The 26,179-nt window shown below is 49.0% G+C and overlaps 1 protein-coding gene across 6 annotated transcripts in view; it reads right to left on the reverse strand.

Annotated features, from left to right (window-relative positions):
* Positions 1–2,231: 2,231 nt before the first annotated feature.
* FHDC1 (FH2 domain containing 1) overlaps positions 2,232–26,179 on the reverse strand; it is a 41,015-nt gene continuing 17,067 nt past the window's right edge. For 5 of the 6 annotated variants that reach the window (XM_043484472.1, XM_043484485.1, XM_043484464.1 and 2 more), the window contains exons 4-13: positions 25,512–25,614; positions 19,485–19,570; positions 19,297–19,397; positions 16,302–16,372; positions 16,092–16,199; positions 14,295–14,365; positions 12,077–12,194; positions 8,465–8,629; positions 4,409–6,449; positions 2,232–4,308 (exon numbers count right to left, since the gene is read on the reverse strand). In XM_043484472.1, coding sequence (XP_043340407.1) covers positions 4,274–4,308; positions 4,409–6,449; positions 8,465–8,629; positions 12,077–12,194; positions 14,295–14,365; positions 16,092–16,199; positions 16,302–16,372; positions 19,297–19,397; positions 19,485–19,570; positions 25,512–25,614 — 2,899 coding nt within the window. In that variant the 3' untranslated portion in view covers positions 2,232–4,273. Of the gene's footprint in view, positions 6,450–8,464; positions 8,630–12,076; positions 12,195–14,294; positions 14,366–16,091; positions 16,200–16,301; positions 16,373–19,296; positions 19,398–19,484; positions 19,571–25,511; positions 25,615–26,179 lie in introns of all 6 variants that reach the window. The other variant, XM_043484494.1, reaches the window with a different exon arrangement.

The raw sequence follows: 26,179 nt of genomic DNA on the forward strand, positions 1-26,179 counted from the left end.
GATTGATAGCTGCACAGTGTGCTATCAGGAAGGACAGACAAAAGGCAGCCCCCCACAGGAAACTGCCGGTATTTACTGGAATTGGCCTAGGAGACGGGCGCTCCTGTGGCTGACCTGAGTGGAGAGGCTTTTCTTGTCCAGTGGCAGAGAGTGAACGTGAGCGTGCCTTCACCTCCACATAACGTCATTAACTAGGGGGACACGTTCGCAGCACCCTGGTGTTTCCCCCAGGACGACAGTTACAAGTGAGGTTCTCACCTACAAAACCAGTGCCGCTGTCCACCCAAGGATGGGTTAAGGAAGTTTCTGACGGGCTGCCTTGGAAACCTACCTATAACCATGACATGATTGCTTGGGGAATGTGCATTCTGAATTTCTCAAGTCTAATTTTGAGCAAATTTGGGGAACGTCATCTGCTAGCAAGTTAGGGACCGCCTCTATGACTCAGCGTTTGAATGTTTCTGAGGAGGCTGAGGGCAAAGCCTGACTCCAGAGGTCTGGTACTAAAGTGCCTAAGAGGACCTCGAGCATTGACAGTGGGGTGGTCAGGTCGCGCCAGGCTCCAGGTGGCCTTTGGTCAAGGCCCATGAAGGAGACCATGGGTGCTGCTCAGGCCGTGACCCCCCTTACAGTGGGGCCAGTTGTCCCACCTGCCAACGAGGAAGGAAAGCGGAGGCAATGAGCTGCCAGGCTCTGGTCCAGAAGACGGAAAAGCCACTTTCTTCAACCACAAGGACATTACCTTTGTCTTCACTGACAAATCCCAGCGAGCCACAGGGCATTTCACTGGAAGGTATTTGCGGATGAAAATACCCCTGGAGAGGTTGCTCCGGGTTATGTTTTCAAGCCTGTCCCGGATTCATTCCCAGCTGTGTACTGTAGCTCCACAGAAGCTGAGTAGGGTGACTCTACTGACCCACTGTCACCCATTTTGTTTGTGCTCACAACCCAAATAATTTTAAGAAGTACTTAGTGGGTCAACTGCAATGTCTCTTAGTCACATTTGGCTTAAACGTGTATGCTTAAATGTGCTCAGGAATACATACCAGAAAAAAAAAAAACAACAAACTCTTCTATTTTTATGGCAGGACTGAAGCATGAAGCGAAAGTATAATGAAGAATTAAGAACAAAGTTTAAGTTTCAATATAAAATTCTGTGGAACTGCAAAACATCATCATTGCTAGATGGGAGGAGATAGGGGAGGGAAAGACTATGCCCTTAGAGGCAGGAGTTGGTGAATTTGTTCATCTCAGAAACCTGAATTAGTAGTTCTATCAAACCGTTCCAGAGCCTCTCACCATAATATATAAATATGCAGACTGAACAATTAGGAAACTGTGGTCCCTGGGTTTCAATGAGAATCTTTAGAAGGAAGACTAGAATACAGGTTCCTTGAGAAAATGAAAGCGCTAAGAGAACTACTTGAGACCCACTATGGAAATAAAAGGCCTCGCTCTGGTTTGTGTCAGTAAGCCCAGTTACCACAGGGATGATGATAGAGGAGGGGTCCAATGTTAAAAACCGCTTCCAACAGGCAAAACCAGGCTCTAAATGTCTACGGGGCAGCACCTCACAAGCAAGACAAGGACATAATCTGCTCTCTCATCCATTGCTGTCTGACCCCAGGATCTTCTTCTAACCCGTCAGCTAAATTGGGAGAGCAGCTAGGACTAAAACTTGATAGGAAATCCCAAGGGATGAGTCTCATCTTACACACAATCCCCCTTTCTTTTCAAACCAATACTGCATTTCAAATAAAAGCACGCCTCCCTCCCTCTCTACTTATTCCTGAGGCAGCCACAGAGGTGAGCTGTGATTTCCCAATAGCGTCCTGAGAAAAAACACACGCGAGCGCACAGAAGCAGATCCAGACTTGCCGGCCCCATGGAGATTGCGCAAAGGTTGGCCCACAACATGGAATAATGCAAGTGTGCATGAGGTGCTGAACATTCCATGCATGGCCCGCATATCAGATGGATGCCTGCATCCCAGGTGTGGTGCAAGGCCCCCTCCCGGGGCCCGCGCAGTTAAATGCAGGTTCTATGCTATTAAGAAGACACACATCAACAGCTGATTTTGGCTCTGGAGACTTTTGGCTGCTCTATCCCAACCTTCTGGCACCTCCTGTCCACCCCATCTCCACCCTTCTCTCTGTACAGGAAATGATGCACTCTCTTACCGGGGTCACATGCCCACATCCACAGAAGCAATTGAGGAGAAAACACAAATCTCATAAACATGAACTTTATTAAACTACACATTACATAAAAGAACAAACATATAAATGGACCTTTAAATACATTCAGTTCATCTTAAAATTTATATATAAAATTATTTACATTTCTGCATTATATATTTAAATTATTTTTCCAAGCTTACTACCAATAAAAGGTAATAGAATGATCACCTGCTCACACAGATGCATACAAGTGGTCCACAGGGCTAAGCAAAACACCACTTCTCAGGAAACTCAGCTTATTAGATTTCAAAGCAACAACTCATTCTGAAGGTGCTTTCTTCTCAGCAAGCCTTTATGTGAGACCTCCACTGTGGAAATGCTGGAGTTTAGTTCTGGAAGCTGATCCCACGGCAGAAATGAGTTCTTGGCTATTCACGATGACTTGGACTCTGGGAGTTGGCAGAACCCTTGAAGACCACAGCAGAGGCCATGCCCCCACTTATGCAGACTGGGAAACAGAGGCTTAAGGAGAGGGAGTGACTTGCCAAAGCCTTACCGCATCAGTGAGGGAACAGGGATTTGGACCCTGCTTTCCAGGGTTCCCCAAGGAGCCACAACCCTGGCACTACCCACAAACCCACAAATTTTGACCTCTTTCATAGGCCCTAGGTTTCAAACAGGTTTGTCTGCATGGTTAAATACATGATTTTTTTTTAAGGCTTTTGAGATGGTGAAAATGGCTCAGGATTCTCACAACCATCTTTGTGGAGCCCTGGAAATACTACTCAGGGCTATTTTTACAAGAGGTTTTGTGGTCAGGTGCTTTGTTTTCCTTTTCAGTTTAGCTGACTTATGGAAGCTCAGAGTTTCTAATTGATTTGGACGGAAGGCAACATTCTACAGCAGGGAGACTGTAACATCAACCGTATGGATTCACCAGGAATACATTACTATATTTGCCAAAATCCACCTCCCGCTGTCAGATCTAAAACAAAGTTTCACTAATAAGTGATCAAAAGTGAAAAAGTGGGAGAAAGGGCAGTTTTTAAATAATAAAAATGTCTCAAGAATTCCCCCACTTCCCAATTAGCTAGTTGGGACGGAAACAGTGAAATTGGAACCGAGTAGTATGTTTTTCTCTTTTGAATGAAGCCTTACTTTTTTTTCTTCAAAATTTTCCTGATAGTATAAAGTCTTCTTAAAGCAATTTCAATTTTGGTCTGGATTTTAAAACTTGACCTGGTTTTTCTCAGGATTTAAAACCACTGTACCAAAGAACAGACATCAACATTTAAAAATATCATGGAGAGAGAAAGTGATTCTTTCTCTCCAGGCTCCAGGTCACATTAGCAAAGGAGAAAGTCTGGGTTTATTCCTCCCTAGAGGAACTAGAGTGAACACAAGTCATAGCAGCCTTCACTGAGTTTTACAACAAATACTCAAATGAGAAAACAGAGAACGGGAAAGATGTGCTCAGCTGATCAGTCCTGACGACCTTCCATCAAAATATGGCACCTCTAAATTCTGGAAGCTCCAGCATTCTCCCAGGGGTGGCCACCCATCTACAGGGGAGGCTAGCCCCACAGTCCCAACACACAGGGAGCACCAGATTTCTGTCCACCAGTTTCACTTTCCCTCCTGTTCACCTCACCAAAGGTAGCAGGTGGAGATGAGCAAGGAACAGTCTTCAGGAAGACGGTGGCAACCACAGGACACCCAAAGGCTTTCTGGCAGAAGTCCAGTTGCCCGCAATGCACAGCACGGGCAGGTGGAACCCTGAGGCCAGGGAACTAGGAAGATAAAAAATACCTTCATCATTTTTCCCCTGGGAGGCATTTCACTCTGTGAAAGGAACCAACTAAAACAACGTTTAATTTTTATAACAGTAAAAAATGTCACTGCTATATAAAAACTGGCCCCGAAATCTTGTTACTCGTCACCTAAGAACATCAGATGATGTTGAGTCAGACAACGACGTTGTCTGAGTCGTCCACGGGTCTCTGTGTTTGGAGGACGGGGCTCAGCAGGTCCACCTCCCTGGCCGATGCGGAGCCGATGGTCCAGCGGGGATGTGGGTCCAGCAGGCTACACCTTCAGGGGCACTGGCAGGTAGCACCAGCGGGGGGCTCTATGTGGAACAGACATTTAGGGTCGGCCTTTTGCACAAGTCAGTCCTCACCAACCGAACCCCAAAAGGCAAGCGGGGAGGGCGGATGCCCCTCACTTACGTAAGGGATGAAGCCCCTTCCCCAGCGCCGCGCGATTGGCCTCCTTCAGCCGGAGGGAGGCCCTTTCGCCGGCCCCGCGGCCCTTCGGTGGGGTCTCCGCGCCGGCCCTGGGGCCCTCGGCGCACTCGGACCCCTTCCGCAGGGTACGGGCGCTGCCGGCCCGCCGGAGGGCGCCGCTGTCCTTGGGGGCGCTGTCCTCGGGGCCGCCCTTCACTCTCAGCTGCCGCTGAGACATGGTCCGCGTGAGGCCGGGGGCTCTGACCAGAGCAGGAGGGTCGAGCCTCTGGCTTCGAGACGAGGAGGCGACCGTGTTGCGAGCGAAGCTGGGGACCGCGGCCGGGCCCCGGGGCACGCTGGCAGCCGGCTGGGCGCAGGGCGGATCTCCGGGGCCATCGGGGCCCTGGGCGCCGGAGCGGCATGCCTTGTCCTCCTCGGGCTTCGGCCGCGGCACGTTGCGCAGGGGCTTGGCGCTGGGCTTCCTGAAGGAGCTCCGGAGCAGAGAGGGGGTCTCCCTCCCGGGCCGGGCCGCCGCCGTCGCGGGCCTCGCTGGCGACGCGTCCGAGGTCCCCCGCATGGAGCTGCGGCGCGCCAGGGGCGGGGGCGGGTCGGGCCCGCTGGGGGCCTCGCGGGGGCTGCCCTTGGGGGCCGGGGGCGCGCGGCCAGCGCGCGAGATGGGCACGACCCTGCGCATGCTCTCGTTCTCGCAGCCGGTCAGCGTCCTCACCGGCCGCACGGGCCCCGCCGGCCGCACGGGCCCTGCCGGCCCTGCGCTCCGCCGGGCGGCCCCGGCCCGGGACGGCCCCGCCAACGGCTGAGCCTCTCTGGGGGAGCTCCTCCTGAGGGCCGGCGCCTCCCTCCCTCTGGCCGGCCTGTCCCTGGGCGGTCCGCCCTTGCAGCTCTCCCGCTCGCTCCTCTCTGAGACGAAGCCCGAGCCGGGGGTGGAGGCAGCAGCGGGAGCCTCCGCAGTCAGGCTACAGATGGGGTTGGAGGAGGCCTGACTGCCGCCCATCTCCCAGGCCCCGGGGGACATGGAACCCTCCCCATCGCCCGCCTCGCCCGGGTCCCCCTCTAAGGGTCTGGAGTTGGCTCCCTCAGAGCAGTCCAGGGTCAGCGAGCAGTCGCTGGTGTCGGAGATGCAGAACAGAGGCCCAGGATCTTGGCGCTCAGGGTCACTGCTCCCCTCAGAGAGCGCAGCTGTGCCTCTGGGCTCACAAGGGGCTGCACCGCCATCCTGGGGGACAGGTCCCTGGCCGGGACCCACTTGGGCACCTCTGCCCACAGGCGTCGGGCTGCTATTGGTGGCGCCCAGGGACTGTGGGCTCTCACCCCTCACGGACACCAGCTCCATTGGGCTGCAGTCATTCCCAGTCAGCCCGGCCGGCTCCTCCGGGCCCTTGGGAGCCTGGAGGTCGAACTGGGCCAGCCCGGTCACCAGCTCATGCTCCCTAATCCCTAGAGCCAATGGTGAGAGTGGGGGCGAGGACCTCACAGGATCCATGCCCACCGGTGCGCTGCTCCTCTTTCGGAGGGTGTTGACCCCACTGCGCCGAGGGCGGCGCAGAGCGCAGGCGGGATCCTCAGGGTGGGCTGCAGGGAGCCAGCTCGGCCAAGCCGTGGTGGGGTGGGGGGCTTCCTCCTGGCCCTCCAAGACCCTAGGTCTGTGCGCTAGGCTGGAGTCCTGGCCCCTTGGTTCTCCAGGCTCCCTGCAGGCTCTGTCGGGTGGCACCTGCCAGAGGCAGCCCCGGGATGAGTTGCTGGGCTTGAGTTTCTCAGGACTGCCCATGGAGCTCTCCAGGAAGTTCAGCAGCTCCCGGTCGGCCATGGTGTCCAGGGAGAGGCGGGAGCGGCGGGTGGTGGGGGGCCTGCAGCAAAGAAACGGGGGCAGGTCCTCCGCGTCCCTCTTGGTCAACAGCTCCACATCATTCTCACTGCTGCTCCGGCCAAATCCAAACTCCCCCGCTGTCCAGGATCGCCGCTTCTGCTCCAGCTCCTTGAGCCGCTGCCGCTGCCTCAGCTCCTGCACCTGGCGTTCGTGGTTGTCCTGAAGGCAGGGTGGAGAGGGGGTAGATGCATGAGACGTGGCGACCGAGTGCAGTTCCAGAGCTAGCTATCCGAACACCCCAGCGAGAGACACTGGCTGGAGGAGAGCCCTGAGTTACGGGCTTCACTCACTGAGGGAGACGGCCTGTGTTTGCAGGTGCACGTGCCAGGAGCCTGGAGGCCTCTGTTCTCCTCAAGCTGCGTGGGCATGACCGGGATACACCAGGCCTGACCCCAACCATCTGCCTAAGGTGGTCATTGGAACCTGGGGCCCAACTTCCAGTCAAGACACTGTGCTCAGTGTGGGCTGTGACTGCACACCTGTCCATGACCTCAACTCCCAGGAAATGCAACTTGGTTTCTAAGTAGGGTGAAACAGAAGGGACTTCCAGGAGTACCATTTAAGCACAGAGAGAAAAATACTACGGGTATTAAAAGGAGTCTGAATCAGTGTTGTACACATACATACATATACACATATATCTACACACACACACTCATGTGCACACATTCTACTTAGGGATTTGGATGCAGAAATGCAGACTCAGGATATTAAGAGATGCCTGTGATCTCTGAATGCTCCCTGGTAAACACCAGAAATGCCACAGAGGCTCTGTCCCTTGTGCCCTACACACTTCCCACAATCAGAGAAGAGGATCTGCTTTATCAACCGTTCTGCCTTTCACTCTGCCCCAAGGAGCCAGCCCTCCCCCAACAAAACCGAACAGAACAAATGCACACACCAAACACAGTTTACTGCCTGCACCTTAACTATACTCGTGCCACGTAAATGTGAGGAGCCCACAACCCAAATCTGCTATCGTTAGTGCTTTTTACTTGAAAATCAATTTCCGCAAACAGTGGACTTTCCCTTCCAAGTGGTGCACTTTCCCTTCCAAGTTTCTGTGAGCCTCTGGCTCTGACCACCGGGGACTCTGGGCCCCTCCTGCAGCCTCGGCCTCCCCAGGGTCCCCAGGTCTTCTTTCAGGGCTGCCTGCGGAGCGCACAGGGCCAGCTCCTGGCTCTCAGGACAGCTGGGTTGAGAGCGTCACCCAGGCAGCCTCACAAGCGTGGAGAACTCCGACTGGGAGTGAAGGTCTCAGGGCCAGTTTGGCCAGTACCACCCCACCAGCACCTCCCCTGCTGACCTCACTGCTTGGACAGAGGAGTGGAAACGTGGCCACAGGCTCAGCCTCCTTTTCAGCAGACAGAGAAAGGCGGTTTGAGAACTCCAGTCACTCTGAGCTACTCATTTGGGGCTGCAGAGACAGTGAGCAGCCCCTCAAAGAAAGTCAGCTGTGGACAAACGTGCGCTTAGTATTGAGGAAAAGAGGCGCACAGGGGTATTTGGTTCCTTATCAACACCTGAATTGGTGGGCTGTTATTCTGTTTTTACTTGGCAGTTGAAAGTTTTATGTGCAAAGTCAAGAAACCCAAAGAGTTTTCTGGATTCTGCATGAACTCAGAGATTATGAATGGGAGGCTGATGGGCAAGGCTGCAGCGGTTGTGTGCAGACAGCAGCTGCTCCCTCAGTCTCTGGGCATTCTGAAGCCTGCTCTGGCCATGGACAGCCTGGTTCCCCGGATGCCGACCCCTGACAATGGCTACAGAGCTCAAAAGACAGGCAAAGGGGCCTTCCGATCACCCCACTGCGAGAAAGGTCCCCCTGAAGGAGGAAAGTGTCTCCTGGGAAGACAGAAGGATCTTCAAAGAGATGCCTTAATAGCGTGACTGCCATCCTAAACAAGCCTGACGAACAAAACGCTTTTAGAGCATCAGAGCGAGCACTGGAATGAGCAGCACACGTTAGGCTTGCCAACAGGGGAAGGCTCGGGGCTGAGAGGGCAGAGCCTGCCCGGAATCCTGGGAACAGCCAGGCAGCGCCCCCGGGGCCAGACCTTCCTGATGCTGTGAAGCCACCGAGGCCCCTTTCCGCCACAGGCAGGGCCAGGCTGGGCAGAGGAGAGGCAGAAATCCAGACAACTCAGAAAACGCGGAGCTGCCCCGAGCTGTACCTTCACTGCTTTGTTGAACCTGACGCAGAAGTCTCTGAATATCTGCAGGCACTCGTCTAGCTTCACGGTGTCCTTGTCTTCGCAGAAGAAGTCGATGAGGGTGTGGGCCTCGACCTGGAGCTCTCGCTTCCACCGCTCCAGCTCGGTCAGCTTTTCCAGGGCAAACTGCGGGGGAAGGACAGACAGCAGACGTGGAGGTGAGCGCTCGGCAGCCGCCAGGGGCCCGGGGCTCCATCTCAGATCTTACAGCGGGACCCCCAGAGCCGACAGGGGAGTGAGTCACCCCAAACAAAACTCCGGGGAGCAAGGTGGACCCCTGTGTGAGGGGAGCCAGAGGAGCTGAGGAGCTTTAACCTGGAGGCTATCGCCAACCCAGAGTCCCCCCGTAATGTCACTGGGCACACGGCACCAGCATAGAGTCGGCGTCATTAAGGAAAACCCCGTCTGCCCCTGTTCTTCCTGCCCTCATGACTGAGTCACACACTGGTCATGGGTCTGCTTCAGGGCCCCAGAAGTCTCTTGTGTTGACCAGTTGTCTTATTCACAGTTTGGAAGGGTTTAAACTTAACCCCAAATGAGCGCTGTTAGGCTCACACTGAAGCCTCATGTGCTTTCTTTTTCACTGGGAAACAAGGATTTTATGAAGAAGGCATGCAATGGGGTTGCATGAAATCACACTTTAATTGGGTTGGCCAAAAAGTTTGTTCCGGTTTTTCTGTAAGTTTTTTTCCCTGAACAGACTTTTTGGCCAAACTGATATTTGAGAAACTTCTTCTGGGTAGGGGGCCAGGCCTGGGCAATGGTGATGCTGTGGGCTGCCCCCCGGCCACTGGGCTCGCGTGCGGAACACAAAGGAGAATCTCAAGAGAAAGAGGAAGTTTAAGAAGATGAGCTCCTTCCTATCCACTCCACGCACCATCCCCTTTCAAAGCCCTATTCTCACACCAAATGCCTTCGAGAAGTAGTAGGAAACCAAAACTATTTAGGAAATGAAATGCCAGAGAAAGGAACCATCTAAGTCAGTAGCCCGAGGCAGTGTGTGCATTCACGCTATGTTTTTCTTCATGGAGGGAAGGGTATTAATGGAAGGATAAATCTCTGCCTGTCGTTCTTGCACAGGGGGAAAGATGGATCCTAGCCAAGAACAGCTCAACTGCAGAAAAACAGGACTTTGACAGGAACCTTCATGGGAGCTTACTCTACCTGGGATATCTCATTGTCAGATCCTGTGGGGACGGCAGAGTGCCTGGATGCTTGCAGGCCGCCCAGGACTTGGAGAGTGAAGCCTTCTGAACTGAGCCTGCAAAGTCACCATGCTTGGAGTCACTGGCCAAGAGCTAGTTTCTGAACTCTTCCCTCATGGTTGGGGCCACAGATGAAAAAGTTCAAAGCAATGCTGGCAAAGCGTGAATGACAGATCGGTAGTTGTGGTAGCCAACTTTTCAACTCAAACTTGTCTGCTATGGAGTGTCAAGTCCACCCCAGCGCACCTGATACTTCTCACCCAAAGGGTCAAAATGTGAAACAGATCTGCAAATAGTAGATCATTTTTCTACTCAAAAACCTTCAATGGGGCTTCCCTGGTGGCTCAGTAGTGAAGAGTCTGCCTGCCAATGCAGGAGACACGGGTTCAATCCCTGTTCCAGGAAGATCCCATATGCCGTGGAGCAACTAAGCCCGTCTGCCACAACTATCCAGCCTGTGCTCCAGAGCCCGGGAGCTGTAAACACTGGGGCCCGCCCATCCCAGAGCCCGTGCTCTGCAACAAGAGAAGCCACGCAGTGAAAGCCCACACACTGCAACTGGAGAAAAAGCCAGAGCAGCAATGAAGACCCAGCACTGTCAAAATGATAAATAAAATAAATGATTTTTTAAAAAACCCTTCAATCGTTCCCCACCTGGCTCAGAGAGCAAAGTTTTCAGACTGGCATTCAGGGCCTTCTGTGGCCTGACCCTAACCTACATTAAAAATTGTATTTCCCCTATTTAAAAAGAAAGTAAACTTGGGAAAAATAAGTAGCTGTATGGAATATTCTACTTACATAGATAAAAATGAGTACCAGGAAGATGAGTTTAGAGTGAAAACAAGACTGCCTCTCAGCAGCTGTGTGGGTGTGCGACTCTGCATCGTAAGCTTTCCTGTGCTGCCATTTCACAGAAGAAATTAACATCTCATATAAGAACCGAGAAACAAGCCTCCGGAATGCTCCTCTCAACGTGTGGCAGGCCTTCTCCTCACATTCCTGGATCGTTCCATTTGTCTGAACAGGCTTATTTATTGCTGAGTGTTTTCCTAGCTCCTGTTCATGTGATTCTGTGGTGATGTCTACTTAGTTGTCTCAGAGAAGAAAATCTGTGCACTTTTAAGGGAAAATGAAAGTTCAGTGATGTTTGAAAGAAAATACAGAATACGTGTTTAATAATAAAAACAAACTCTCAGCAGAGCCAAACAGAATCAGGTGGTCACTGACGGGAGCTGCAGCTCACAGCGTCTGATGTGGCTTCATTTCAAGGAAACCAAGGGAGGCTGTGGCTGACCTTGGTCTGATCTTCAAGCACACGGTCCCTTTCCCACCTCCCAGGGCAGCCCTGCCTCACGCATCCTGGCTCATAAGCCTCAAAGCCCTGACACCGAGCTTTCAAGATCTGTTTGGCAAAGGCAAATTGAGTAGCACACCATTTCCTGAAGACTGAAAGCATGAAGAGGTGCCACTTTTTTTTTTTTTTTAAATACGGAAGATAAAAGAAGTATGTCAGACTATGTGATTAGTGAGTCACGATGAGCTGTCACAAACAGGTCCACTCTGCTGGCTTCTGTTGATGTTACTCGGGGCAGCTCCCACCACACCCTGTGGGCTGGTGGATCGGGGTGGTAGGAGGCACTGACTCCAGCGTGCTCTCCTGCCTCCCTATAAAACATGCCAAAACGGAGCTTGTTTCTTCCACAGAAACAACTGAAGGAAGAACAGCCCAAGTGCTCAGGTGTCTTCAGTGAGAACCTCATTCTGGCATCCAGAAGTTTAATTGGGAGGCAGGAACTCCAGAACTGAGCTTTCAAACCAAAACCTGAGTCGCCAGGCAGCAGCTGCCAAGCGTAAGCATAAGTGATCCCAGTCCACATGGGAGTGGGTGCCATCCTGCAGACCAAGCAGAAATAAACAGAGACCCCCATCTCTAACCGAGGGCTCAGGGTTGGACATATTCCACATCCTCTGCCGGAAAACCAATCCAGCAAAGGATGCATGCTCATCTGCTCAGTTGTGTCCAACTCTTAGCAACTCCATGGACTGTAGCCTGCCAGGCTCCTCTGTCCATGGAATTTTCCAGGCAAGAATACTGGAGTGGGTTGCCATTTCCTTCTCCAGGGGATCTTCCTGACCCAGGGATCAAACCTGGGTCTCCTGCGTCTCCTGCATTGCAGTCAGATGCTTTACTGCTGAGCCACTGGGGACGCCCCCATAAGACTGGCCACTGAAATATCAAGTTCCTTTGACTGGCTTAGGGGGGAAAACATGAATGGGAACCTGCTGCTTCCACAAACACAGCCCTGCAAACGTAAGTGGCCTCACAGGGCCACTGAGGAGATCAGAGGGACTGACTCGAATCACTCACCTGAAGGAAATCTTCCATCTGCTGACACAGCTCTCGATCCCGCTGGATGTTCTCCTTGAGAGTCTTCGTCCTGACAAAGAGCGAGTGCAGCTCCACCTCCGTGTTGTCCAGAGATAATCTGAAAGAAAAAAGGAGAGAGTGGGCAGCTGGCACCAGGGTTGAGGGGGCGGTCACCCCAGGGATATCAAACGGGACCCTGGAAATAGAGGGGAGGGCTGCTGCAATTACCTTTACTACCCTCTATAGTTTCCTCCTATGTTTTTCTAAGAGGCGATTCCTGCCTAAAGACACATAATGGTTCAAAGAGAGCAGGCTGTAATTTTGTTCTTGCTGGAGAGATAACCAAAAGCACAGGACTTGCGAAGCTTTTCATAAACTAGGTCTCAACAGCTTTATGCCATCAGCATTAGCGTCCAGCAGGACTCACTTACTTATACTTTCCTCTGGTCACAAAAATGCAAATACAAAAGCCCTAACCCATGAAAAGCAAGGTGGCGGCACATGCTGATAACCAGGACGCTAACGGGGATGCAGAGACACTGAACAGACGGCACGTTGCCCGCCACAAGCAACCAGAGTCCATCCTCTGCGTCTTAGAGAGAAGGGACACACAGCTAAGAGTTCTGCAGAGAAATGGTGGGGTTGCTGGCAAGGCTTTTGTTATAAATGTCACACTGAGATCAATAGAGCATGAATGATGTTCGTGTCACCTGGGAAAGTGAACAGGTGAAACCTAAGTCCAGGAGGAATTCAATTAGCACGTTCATAGATCAAGATGCTTTCAAGCTTCCATTGTCAATTCTAACTTTTCTTTACACAGCAGTTTTCCACCTCCACTGGTCACTGGCACCCGCCTATGTCCTATGTCCATACTTCAATTTCCAGTTCAAATAAACCTTAGTAAGTTTTTCCTAAGACAATATCTAGCTAACCTTCCCCATCTAACTCTGACCAGAAATGGAACCGTTATTTCTGTGTATCTTTTAGAAACATTTCTGTACTAGGAGGAAGAAAAAATATTTCCACGCAAACTTCTTTTAGTAATTCAAAAGTGAAAACAGTTTACATCTTAGCAGATGCCCATTCTGTGGGAGGAACACTCTGGTGATCTGTAACTATGAACTATATCAACTGTTCACACTTAGGACCGACCCTCTCACTTTGAAAAAGATATCATCCATGGTTAGACATTCTCATCCCTGAGATGCAGGCCGGTGGTGGGCGGGGCTGGAAAAGCTCTGGTTGGCGTGTTTGTGCATCTGGTTCACAGCTGTCCCAACTGGATAGAGTCCCTCAGATAACAAGCAGACGACATGCGCTGGGTTGATACGTGAGGTGACTGCTGGCGTCTGCTCATGGGACACGGCTGTGGCTGTGGGTATCTTTCCCCAGCTCCGTAATCGACAGTGCCACTTGGGACCTTGAAGTCAGCCATGGCAGCAGTATTTATACCATGGAAATCAGCAGTAGCTACAGATCAGGACCTTTTTCCTTAAAAAGCTGGCTATGGGACATTACCACCATTTAACATTTACATGCGTGGGTATGTATTGTAAATTTAAAAGCACAGGACTTAGAATCGATACACAGATTATAGCTACGTTAAAATACACATCTATATGAGAATAAGAAGCAAAGAATAGGGATGTAAATAGAGCTTTATGTTTGTTAGACACTTTCTCTGTAAAGCTGAGTGACTAATTTAAAACAAAATCCTTTCACAGCCCTTGATATGGTTCCAACTTCTTTTAATGCAATAGAAAGTAAACGTACCATGTTAGATTCTAAAGGAATCAGGGAGGTAGGGCCCTGAGAGCTTGACTGATGTATCCCATCTCCAAGTGCTATGTTCTTTGAGCCCTGTCTTTTGGGTGTGGAGGTATTTGAAGTTCTTAATCCATATACATACATTTTTACACTGATGATATTCATTAGAATAAACTGCAATAGGGTTTTTTTTAGATTAAAAATAAAGATTAATTTTTCAAAACCCTCCTAATTCCAAAGGTGCACACACACCTCTGTAAGCAAATGAAAGGAAGGTCTGAAAGTTCAACTAGGCAAAACTTCTAAAAGTTCAAACCTAAAAAAAAATAAAATAAAATAAAAGTTCAAACCTGAATCCAGAAGTTGTAAAATATTCATCAGTTTTCATAAGAAGGTAGTTAAGAAAAAAACAACCAACCATGTTTGTCTCACCATATTCTTCCTTGATTACCTGGCAGCCTCCTGAACATGAAGCAATTTTTCAGAAAAATTTAGAAGCATAGCATCTTTCTTTTGGGCTTCCTGGAACAAAAACAGAATTTTATCTCACTCTATGGGGACAAAACTGGAATTTTATCCACTATATGGAGAAATTTTTTTCAGGGCTTAAAGGAACCCTAAAATCACTGTCCCCCTTCAAGGCTTGATACAGTCAAAGTAATTCACAGAGACACAAACTTAGTCTGACATTCTCAGTAAGACTGACCGGAAATCTCCTACTCTCAAGAAACATTTAACTTCCCGGAGCAACTGATCCTGATATGAAACACAACACACGCGTGTGAAAACTCAGTGGAAGGAGGCGGCGGCTTCGCAGGGCCCACGACTCCCAAGGGAATCCAATCCATCCTGCCGAAAAACCACCACACCTGCGAGGACGCCTCTGTGTGACCCAGCCACCAGCAGCTGTTAGACCAGTCTGCAAACTGAGCTTAATGAGACGGCGCATGGGCCACGGAGGAGTTTGGATCCTTCCCCTGTTCAGAGGGCAAAAGGAACGCAAGGATGAAGGGTGCAACTCAGGGAACCTCCCCACAAGGGGCTGGGACCAAGCCACACAGCACCTGGAACGGGGACCTCAGGGCTGAGGAACACGTTTTCTGGTCTTAATGCCCTGAAAATGGACTCTTCAGTGAGTACCAGGTTCCACATGCCCTCTGTCTTCTGAAGAATATAGTAATAATAGGGTGTATTATTTATGGAGAGTTTACTATATTCAGAACACTGAGCTAATAAGCACAGTCTGGAATTATCTTCCTCCACCTCCTCAATTACCGAGTTTTGAGGTTATCACTCCCCGCCCCTCATCATTAGATGAAGAAACTGAGGAACTTAAGGCTTACATAACTCGTCTGAGGAAGTACAGCTAATAAAGAACAGGTCAAGACTCTCCCTTCCATCCTGTTCAGAAGCTCACACTTAAGCCTGCAACACAGCTTTCCTGCCAGGTTAAGCTATGTCTATATGATTGCTGTCAAAACAAGGAGATGCAGCAGGAAAAACAAGCCCGCACAATTCATTATTTGAGATAATTTAACAACAAACAGGGAACTGTCCTTGGCTGATCTTTGGCTTTGTAACTAGTTATCTGGGGGTCACACATGTGTCTAAGTAGTGGGCAGGGTTCAGACCCCAAACTCTGTGTGGATGGCAAGGCTCCCTCACCCCCAGTTCACAAAGAAAATGAACTTATCCATCCTCTCATTGCTCTGACCCCTCACTCTTTACACACAACTGGTCAAAACTCCAGTCGACTCAACACTAGAAAGAAATGTTTCAACACCCAGGCCTCTGCTCTCTATCCCATGGCCACCACTCGGCTTCTCAACTCTCCCAAACGATGAACGCCAGCTTCCACCAAGAAGCACCCCTATTTCTCTTCTCTCTCCACTCCAACCCATCCCCCATGCTGCCTCATTTTCCTAGGGAAAAAACATCCCTGGTCATGCCATGATGATGTGTACAAACCACTGCTGGCTCACCAGTGCTAAAGCATGAAATCCAAATTCCCCACCTGTGGGCGTGAATCCTTCATCACCCGGCTTCACCCACCTCTGTGCCCAGTCCCGACCCCCCACGTCCCTCCAGCCCTGTAACTCCAGGTGCACTCAACTCAGGAATCTGCACACAGCAACTTCTTGGCATCTACCATGCCCTCTTCTGACTGTTTGATGCCCCCTTACACCTCTGAAAGACTTCACGGCCCCAGCGGGGGTGCACGAACACTCTGTCAATCACTTCCACATACCTGTGCAACAAAGTGCAGGAGATTCATCCCAGGTTTGTTTGCTTTTGTGTCTGCCAATCTGAGCAAAGAAGACAGTTTAAATCCTACTGCATTGCCAGCATACCCTCCCTAAAGAAGACAAATCAAAAGAAAAAACATATATACACATGTTTAGACAGACAGACAAAGTCGGAAATGCAACATTTAAAAATTTTTTTGAACTTTACTTACAGCATTCATGATATTCCCTGCTTGTAGCACCAAGTGTAATATGGAGTGCAATTCCTCACAGGACATCAGCTCTGTCAGAAAGAGCACACACAGTACCTTAGAGAAGCCTGCCGCTCAGACACACGTCAGACAGCTGCCACACCCAGGTTTAAGTGTGTCTGAAGCAAATGCTGACCCTAAGTTGTGTAAAAGACTGACACGAACAAAGCAGCGCATTGCACGGTGTATCTAATGTACCTCAGCTACTGGTGATGCCCATCCTGTTAAACTGGGAATCAAATACGGATGACACTTAAGTGTCCCGTATACTTCAAGGATGAAAATTTTCAACGAGTGGAAAATACAAAAATCTTAGGAAAAGCAGCATACTGTGTTATAGGAATAATCTCCTCAACAGTTATTTCTTTATTTTTTCCTTTATATCCTTTGAAATTGTGTTTACGGACTATGAAAATGAATAGTAAGCAGCATTTTGCTTAGCTGATGAGCTGTGAGGAGATACAAAATAAACAGGCCGGGATGATATGTAAATAACTTGCAAAGCTCCAACTCTTAGAGGCAGGTACCCAGAGAATCTTTCCATTTTATTCAAAACTAAACATTTTATTTGGATTGGCTTCAAGGTTTCAAAAGGAACTCAATCATTGTCATATTGGTAAACTAGTTCTTTAAACATAAATCTTTTGTATTACCCACCAAGACAAATAAACAATATTAAAATTTGTTAATGTATTTGAAAAGACAAAGAGATAATTTAATTACTAAAATTACAGTAGGTATAGGTAATAAAATGTCATCTATGATATTGTTAATATTCTCCATTATGTCTGGTATTACTTTCAAAAAGTTACACTTGGATCACTGCCTATACTGTGTTATCTAAGAAGGCCAGGTTTTAAAGGGTAACCAGATAAAAAACATTTCCATGGTACCCACAAATTTGCATTGCTTAATATGAAAACACACGCTTCCATCTCTGTTTGAACAGAGGAGACAATCCTTCCAAAGCTGCTGCGTTAGCCTTAGTACAGAAAGAAATTTTAAAAGGCCTCCACAGTGAAAGAAGAAAATGCTCTTAATTCCCAGTCTCTTCTCTAAGTGAAGAAAAGATAATGAGCCGAAGAAAATATGACTTAATGTCAACACAAGTCAGAGTCACTAAGCAGGGAAAACAATAGGAACAAGCAGTGTACCACCACAACTAGAGACGCAGAAAGTGACCAGGAGGGAATGAGGCCTGTGAGCCCAGGTGCCAAACGCAGGAAAGCAGGAGTCCAGTCCGCCTCCGAGCCGGAAGGAGGCGGCTCCGGCCAGCATTCTCACCTGCCTGCCTGCGGGAAAGCGAGCTCCCAACTCTGTGGAGGAGGCATCAGAGCGGCCTGAGCAGGCTTTCCACGAGGGCAAGCTGCTCAAAGGACCGGGAACGCCGGCTCGCTCCTCTCAGACGTGAGCGTCTGGAGGCGACCTGGGGGTGCGGGAGACACCGCTGGGGAGGGGTCAGGAGGGAAGGAGCCCTGCTTCCCGGAGAGCAGGGCGCAGGCTCAGAGTCTGCGGGGACGGGCAGGCGGCCGGGGCCCAGGCTGTGAGCACGCGCCTCCATACACACATGACACACACAACGCATGCGCAATACACACAGGCTACACACGCACCACACAGAGAACACACAGCACATACATACTCTGCACACACGCTGAACACACCACACACAACATACAGCACACACAGAGAGAGAACACGCAACACATACATACTCTGCACACACACTGAACACACCACACACAACATACAGCACACACAGAGAGAATGTGCAACACATACATACTCTGCACACACACCACACCCACTGAACACACCACACACAACATACAGCACACAGAGAGAACACGCAACTTATACATACTCTGCACACACACTGAACACACCACACAGAACATACAGCACACACAGAACACGCAACTTATACATACTCTGCACACACACCACACACATGGAACACACCACACACAACATACAGCACACACACAACCACATACATACAGAGAACATGCAACACATACATACTCTGCACACACACTGAACACACCACATACAACATACAGCACACACACAACCACACACATACAGAGAACACGCAACTTATACATACTCTGCATACACACTGAACACACCACACACAACATACAGCACACACAGAGAGAACACGCAACTTATACATACTCTGCACACACACCACACACACGGAACACACCACACACAACATACAGCACACAGAGAACATGCAACTTATACATACTCTGCACACACACCACACACTGAACATACCACACACAACATACAGCACACACAGAGAGAACACACAACACATACATACTCTGCACACACACCACACACACTGAACACACCACACACAACATACAGCACACACACAACCACATACACACACAGAAAGCTAATACAGGAGAGGAACAAGAGCACGCTGCAACCAGCAGGCTTATTCCTAAACTTGAGATGAAAGATGGGCTTCCCTGGTGGCTCAGATGGTAAAGAATCTGCCGCAGTGCAGGAGACCTGGTTTCGATCCCTGGGTCGGGAAGATCTCCGGGAGAAGAGAATGGCTACCACTCCAATATTTTTGCCTGGAGAATTCCATGGACAGAGGAGCCTGGTGGACGACAGTCCATGGGGTCGCAAAAGAGTCAGAGACGAATGAGCGACTGACACTCTCACTTTCTGAGATGAAATGCCTTTCTTTTATTGGAGGATAATATGCTAATAAATTGACTGGTCAACTAATTAAATTAATTAATGGGGGGGGAGTAAATGGAGCTAAACCTTAAATACCATCCTTGGTAACACATCATTTCCCTTTCTAGAGTGTATCAGAAATGGAACTTTCCATATCTACAACTCTTCAACTGAACAGTTTTTAAAAAATAGGCTGCTACCAAAATTAATAAAAACAAATTACACAACGCATCATGTATTTACTCACCTTTTGTAGCGTTCCTTAGGATCGTCATATCTGTGTATAGAGAAGAACAAGAAGGTAGAAATTCCTTCTTTAGCACCATGGCTTCAATCCGCAGGGAATAGCTGGAAAACAAGAAGCAGAGCTGTAGCGTGTGACGCTGTAGACCTAAGAACCGTGCCCTGCCAAGAGCAGTGATGGGCGGTCCTTACTTTGGCACCTGGATTAAGCAGTGCAGAAAGGAGTCTGCCAGGGACAGCTTGGCCACATCTCCACTGAATGCCTTTAGTTTCTTTATCTGAAAGACAAATGGAAAAGGGGGTCAAGGAAAAAGGACCAATGATTGAAATACAACATTATTTTAAATTCCATCTTAGAATTCCTTTCAGAAAATAAGGATTTCAGAGCTAAATTCAAATTAACAAAAATGCAGACCTAAGAAAAGAGAAAAGAAAGTCATCGACTAGTTTGTTGTTTCAAAGAAAAAACCCAAACAAGCAAGTTAGGGAGAGGAGAGCTGGGTCACTCATGTGGGTATAAACAGCCCCACACAAACCAGAGAGCTGGAGCCACTGGAGTGAGTCCTCAGGGGGTTACTAAGGGAGCCAGAAAGATCAGGCCAAGGATGAAAATGTTGAGTAAGTCATAAGCTGGAGGGGAGATTCCTGTCTGGAAAAAAAAGAAGAGGCTCGATATATATAGTTACTATAGCAGAGCCTAAGTCACAAATGAAATGTCTTATTATTTTGAGTACTTTGGATATAAGATACTTAGACTGGGGGGCCTAACACAGATCTTCCTTCAGAGGTCACGTTCCCCTTCATGTTTGCAGCTTTATAGGGAGGGATCACTGGATGTGGAGGTGAGCACACACTGGCTTTCCAGCAAGAAGCTAGAGAGGAAAATGTCTTAAACAACTGAAAGATGTCAAGATCTTCCCCTCTGAAAAAGAGTCAGGTAAGGATCAGGAGAATCCCACTTCTATAAATTAAGACAAGAAGCATCTATGCTCCAGCCCTCCAGGCACATACTACAAACACAACAAGATGAACCAGGCATCTACACAAGGTGATGGAATCATAGTGAGTATCACTTGCATCTGCTGCTCATCTTTATTTCCGAAAATGTCCACAATGAACATGTACTAGTCCTGTAAAAAGTTAAACTAAACTAAAAGTTATTAAATACACAAGTATTCCTTCAACTGTGGTAAAGGAAAAAAATAGAAGAGTTTTGACACAGGAATATAACAGCTAACAAGGAGGGATGGAGGCATAGAAGGTTCTCAAACTGCGCCTTCCCCACACAGAAAACAGGACCAACCCCAAACACATTCCTGGCCACTGTACTGGAGTTTTCCAACAGAAACACTTCATGGTCAGTAGCACCTTGCGACTGCTAGAGTTTGTAATAACCTGTATGGGAAAAGAGTCTGACAGAGAATAGATGTGTGTATGTGTATAATCCTGAATCACTTTGCTGTACATCTGAAACTAACACAGAGTGCAAATCAACTATAATTAAAAACAAACAAACAAAAAGACTGCTACAGTAAAGCCGACAGTCTATCCTTGTAGCTAACTGTTCCCAGTAAGCACCTAACACTTTATAAAGCTTTCTCTTTCCTACCCCTGGATTATGTTATGTGCCAATATCTCACATTATTATGTGCCCATAATAATAACCTAATTTTTAAACCTCTTGAAAAATAGGAATTAACAGTTCAAAAACTGGGAGGAGGGAGTATTTGCAAAGATCCCCAAACTGAAACACCTGCATCAATTTTTTTCTGAAATGCAAAAGGTAACAGCGCAGATGCACACCTCAGCATCCCCAGTATTAAGTCTGGGCCTTAAGACTACATTTTCTTCCTAATGGGCAGAAAACAGCCATTTATAGAACTGCATTATTTCCCCTACCTTTAGGGCCTCAAAGTGAATTTTTTGTTTTCAGCCTTACTAAGTTTAAGGAGAGGTGGAACTTCTGCATTAGTTAAACCCAAACTAGTGCCTACTTTCTGAACTGAAAAGCCACAGGATGAATTCTGATCCCTCCTGAACTAGAGCCTCACGATTCACCATATATGGGCAGGGGCAGAGTGGAGTTGTCTGTGTCTTATAAAACCACACATGTAGCATGGGCAAAACTTCTGAGAATCACAGCACGGCTTCCTGTCTGAAGCACAAGACCAGGTCATGCTAAGTACACTCGGTAGATATTTCTATTAAACATGTGCTGAACTGTAAATGAACAATGATTAACTGCCTTCTCTTATATAATGAGTGAAAAATGTTTATGGAGTTCAAGAGAATAGTGATACTAAAGATAGTATTTGATTTAAATGCCATGTATACAGTTCTTAATTCCATTTCAAAATGAGATTTATGTTCATTAAGAGGGATTACTGTGCCTTCACAGTGAGGGAGGTAAAAAAGAGAGGTGGACAAACCCTGTAATTATTGTGTATTCTCATCACCATCAAAAAGCATTTATCAAACGTTGTTAGGCATCGTTTTCTTGGCTGAGCCAAGAGACTCTCATTATGACCTGGCTCTGCCCGGTTTCTGCCCTAACAGCAAACAGCCTGCTCCTTAAGACTCATGCATTCCACAGAGCAGGCCTCCTTCATCCCGGCTAAGTCTACTCACATGGCCGTGAAACAGCAGGGTTTCCCACCAAACGGCAGACCCACCCAACAGAAGACCCCAGGGCTTTCTCCTCTCCCAGGAGCAGAGTGAACAAACAAGGTAAGAATGCGGTGATAAAAACATCAGGAGAGGCAAGTCAGCTTGCTGCTACAGACAGCAGCGCCACCTCCAGCCCCAAGTCCCTGACGCTAAGCCGGCGGAGGGGTACCAGCACCCGCAGAGGGCACGGCTCCGCCACGGCCCGCGGCTCCTTGTCAAGCCCCACCTCGGGGCCCAGGCAGGGAACATGCTTTCATTTCTGGGTCTACCATCTCCCTCTTCCCTGGGAACTCACTTGGTAAAGAACCCACCTGCAATGCAGGAGACCCAGGTTCGATCCCTGGGTCAGGAAGATCCCCTGGAGAAGGGAATGGTAACACATTCCAGTCTTGCCTGGAGAACTCCATGGACAGAGGAGCCTGGTGGGGTCGCCAGGAATTGGACACGACCTAGCAATTAAACCACCACCATCTCCCTCTACAAGTTTTAAACACGAGTTTGAGGCAAGATGAACAGAATGTGCCAGATAAAAAGCTTTGTGGTGGAGGGCAGAGGACACCAGGAAACAAATGAATGGGGGTGAACTGGCGGCTGGTCCCGTTCACCAGCTCAGCTACTGCTGACACTCACACTGGTGCCTCGGTTCCCTGTGACAGCGGAGGTGACGCAGGCCTGGGGCGCTGGCCTGGAGCAGCCAGGGGGTGGGGAACCCTTGTCCTTCCGTCCTCAGAGGGAGGTTGCAAGGGTGGCCTGGGAGCTGCCCAGGGTTAGATGAGTCAGGCCAAGCCCCCCGCCCTCCAGGGCCCGTCTGTCCTGTGGCATCAGACAGGGTCTCGTCTGTCACCCGAGGAAGCTTACAATGTCACTGTGAATATCAAATGAAAAAAATACAGCCAGCCACCACGGGGATGATTTACCGACTTTCTGTGTGCCCAGAGCTGAGCCAAGCACTCGCTCCCTGTTAGCCTCAGCTCGTGCCGGGAACACAGGGCAGGCAGTCAGCGCATGGCCACCCCCGTGCTGAAAATGGGCACGGGATGTACCCCACGGGCTGAGCAAGGCACAGTCGTGCGCCCGCTGATGCATTTATTAGCGTATTTCTGCCACAGTCCTCAGCCTCTTTAACTTGGCCCTGCCTCCTCCTTGGCCTCTTCTCCAGCCTCCGCCCTCCACCTGGGGCTCTAGGGTTGCCCCCGTCATGTCGGGGTTCCGGGGGGTGGCCAGAGCCACCCAGCACTCAGCAAAGCGAGCCTGTCCCTGCAGGGGCAGCGGACGGGAGGTGGCTCCTCCCTGGGGAGGCACACAGCCCCCAGGGAGGGGCTGGGGGAGCGCTGCTGGGCAGCCTGGGGGACTGTTGAGGCGTTCCTGCAGGAAGCTCGGCTCCGGAGGAGGGTGTGCCTGGCAAAGGCCAGGAGGCGGGAATGTAAACGAGCGGAGTGTGACCGAACTTGTCAGATACACAGACCTAGGGGACCCTGCAGGGGGAGGGACGGCGGGTCTCGGGGCTGGGAAGGCCCTGCGGGACCCCAAGGCCTCAGCGGGACCCCCAAGGCCTCAGCGGGACCCCAAGGCCCTGCAGGACCCCAAGGCCTCAGCGGGATCCCAAGGCCTCAGCGGGACCCCCAAGGCCCTGCAGGACCCCAAGGCCTCAGCGGGACCCCAAGGCCTCAGCAGGACCCCAAGGCCTCAGTGGGACCCCAAGGCCCTACAGGACCCCAAGGCCTCAGCAGGATCCCAAGGCCTCAGCGGGACCCCAAGGCCTCAGCAGGACCCCAAGGCCTCAGCAGGACCCTAAAGCTTCAGCGGGACCCTGTCTTGTCTCTGGGGTCAGCTGATCGTCTGCGGGTGAGAGTGCCTGGGGATCCTCATGGCAGTGCTGGGTGGGTTTTGGTCACCTCGTCCTTAACCGCTTCTTCCCTCTGAATTATTCCCACACACAACTCAAAACACTGGGTTCTTTAAAACATGAGAGGTCAGACAGCTAAGTTGCTTCTTTGGAAGACCCCTAAGTCTTCCACAGCCTTTGCATTTGAAGATTTTTCAAATTTAATTTTCAATTGCCTCTGATTTTTAAATTAGGAAGGAAGATATTAAGGAAATCATATTTAACCTCCTCCCTCTTCAGTGGCATAAAGCTGGCAGCCTCCCCTCACGCTTAACTCCCACTGAGTTGGAAATTCAGAGCTCTGTTAGGAATTACAGGAGCAGTGCTCAGGAGCAGGCATGAGAAATGCCCAAGCAGGAATAAGATTTCCAGAGCAACCAAATCTTCTTAAAAACTCAATTCATTAAAACTATCCATCCTAATAAAAGGTCTTGAGCACATCTGAAACACAATACTGTAAAGCAATTTAGTTCCATTACAAAGAAAGATTCTGGAATGCCATTCTTCACAAAAATGATTAAGGAGCGTTCAGCAGGTAGGATCCAGGGTGAACTGTTAGCTAACATACTTTACCCTCAATTCTGTAAGACCCTTTACTAACAGTAACAAATGCTGTTAACTAATCCTGGCTTTGGAAAATTACAATTAATTTGTGAACAGAAACCTGAGGTGAAGAGAGCAGCTCAGAATACCTAAACATCCAGTTACCCACTAAGACCCTCAGTTTGGCATTGTGAGGTTATCACTGACGGAAAAGAAAAAAGCATAAATACATTTTTTTTGGTTATTAATGGCACTAAAATCAAGTTCCATAAATTATGTCTGGGAAAAGGAGAGAGACTAGGGAGGGAGGAACCAGCAGCATATGGAAAAGGGTAACTTACACTTTTTACTTTATAAGACTTTGTATTATTCAAATAACACGTATTTATTTAGCCTTTCACTAAATTTTTTTCAAGGGTCCCTTATTCAGAAATAGTACCACAATTTTGGAAGGTTCTACAAAACTGTTTTTCTCTTTTTTTATCCTATCAAGCTCCTAATCATGCAAAGATTCAGTTAATTCAGTCCCTCCAAAATCAGTAACTTTACTTATACTGTGGTACTATATTGTCACCATAGCCATCTCCATCTTCAGTCAATTAATATATACAACATCTATTAACAATTTACCTACCTCTTAGTTTTTAGAGCATCTTTATTCAAAAGTGGTCGGTCTTTCCTTTTTTTAAAAAAAACATGCATTATCAAACAACCCCAGGTACACCCTAGGCAAAGATCACCTTAGTTGACAGAAAAGGGAACTAACATTTATTGAGCTCCCCTGTGCCAAGTACCACGTTAGATGCATAACGAGGGCTTAATCATCTCGACAATTCAATGAGGTAAGCCTCATTATCCTCATTTTATAGGTGAGGAAACTAAAGTTCACAGGACTTAAGAAACTTGCCCGCTTTCCCAATTAAGGGAAGGAAAGTCAATTTAAACCTAGGTTCTTTAACTCCATAACTCGTACTCTTTCTACTGGGTAACTTTTTACTGTTACAAGAGAAAACTCGGGCTCTGGGTAAAAGAGCATCATTCCATGTGAGTTCTGACATTCCTAAAAAATATGAAGCTTTTATTATCGCTCTTAACATCAAAAACTCATGCCCCAAATTCCTTACCTCCTCTGACTCTGGCAAAAGCTTAAGAAATTCTCGCAATGTCTCTGATCCATAGTGTTCACTCTTTCCTTGATGGATATCTTCCACGATGGACGGAGGAGACCTTGAAAAGACAAGAATCAGATTCCATTTCAGCTGCTGGAGGGCCTGAGAAACACAAGCCCGTGGAAATGAAAACAAATCACCTCCACCCTCCTCTCCATCCCGCCTCCCTCCCTGTCAGGCAGGTGGTTTTGTGTCAGTGATCGTAACAGCCCCCCTACCACGGGGAGCTGGGGATCCTGACATACCGGAGGTCCCTTCCACAGAAAACCACCCTCAGGCATCCCAGAGAGGCTGAAAGTGCCAACAGCTACCGGGCATCTTCTTTGGGAGAAGAAAAGCAGTTCGGTCAACCTCCTGGAGCCAGAGCCCTCTCTTTTCCACGTTAGCACGCCTGAATTTAACCACTCTTTGACTCACGTGTCCATCCTCCACTAACGGGGCAACCCCTCAGGTGCATTTATAAATTCCCTGACATGTCAGGCTTGAATAGATGCCTCAAGGCAATTCTCCCTGAACTCCAAGCGACTAGATTATGCTTTTATGGAGGAAAACAGCAGAAAGTTACACACACTTGGTGACTCCTCAAGCCACGCGCCTAAAACAGTGTGAAGGGATGAGGGACA

This window comes from Cervus canadensis, chromosome 1 (assembly GCF_019320065.1).
Source record: "Cervus canadensis isolate Bull #8, Minnesota chromosome 1, ASM1932006v1, whole genome shotgun sequence".
NCBI lineage: Eukaryota > Metazoa > Chordata > Mammalia > Artiodactyla > Cervidae > Cervus > Cervus canadensis.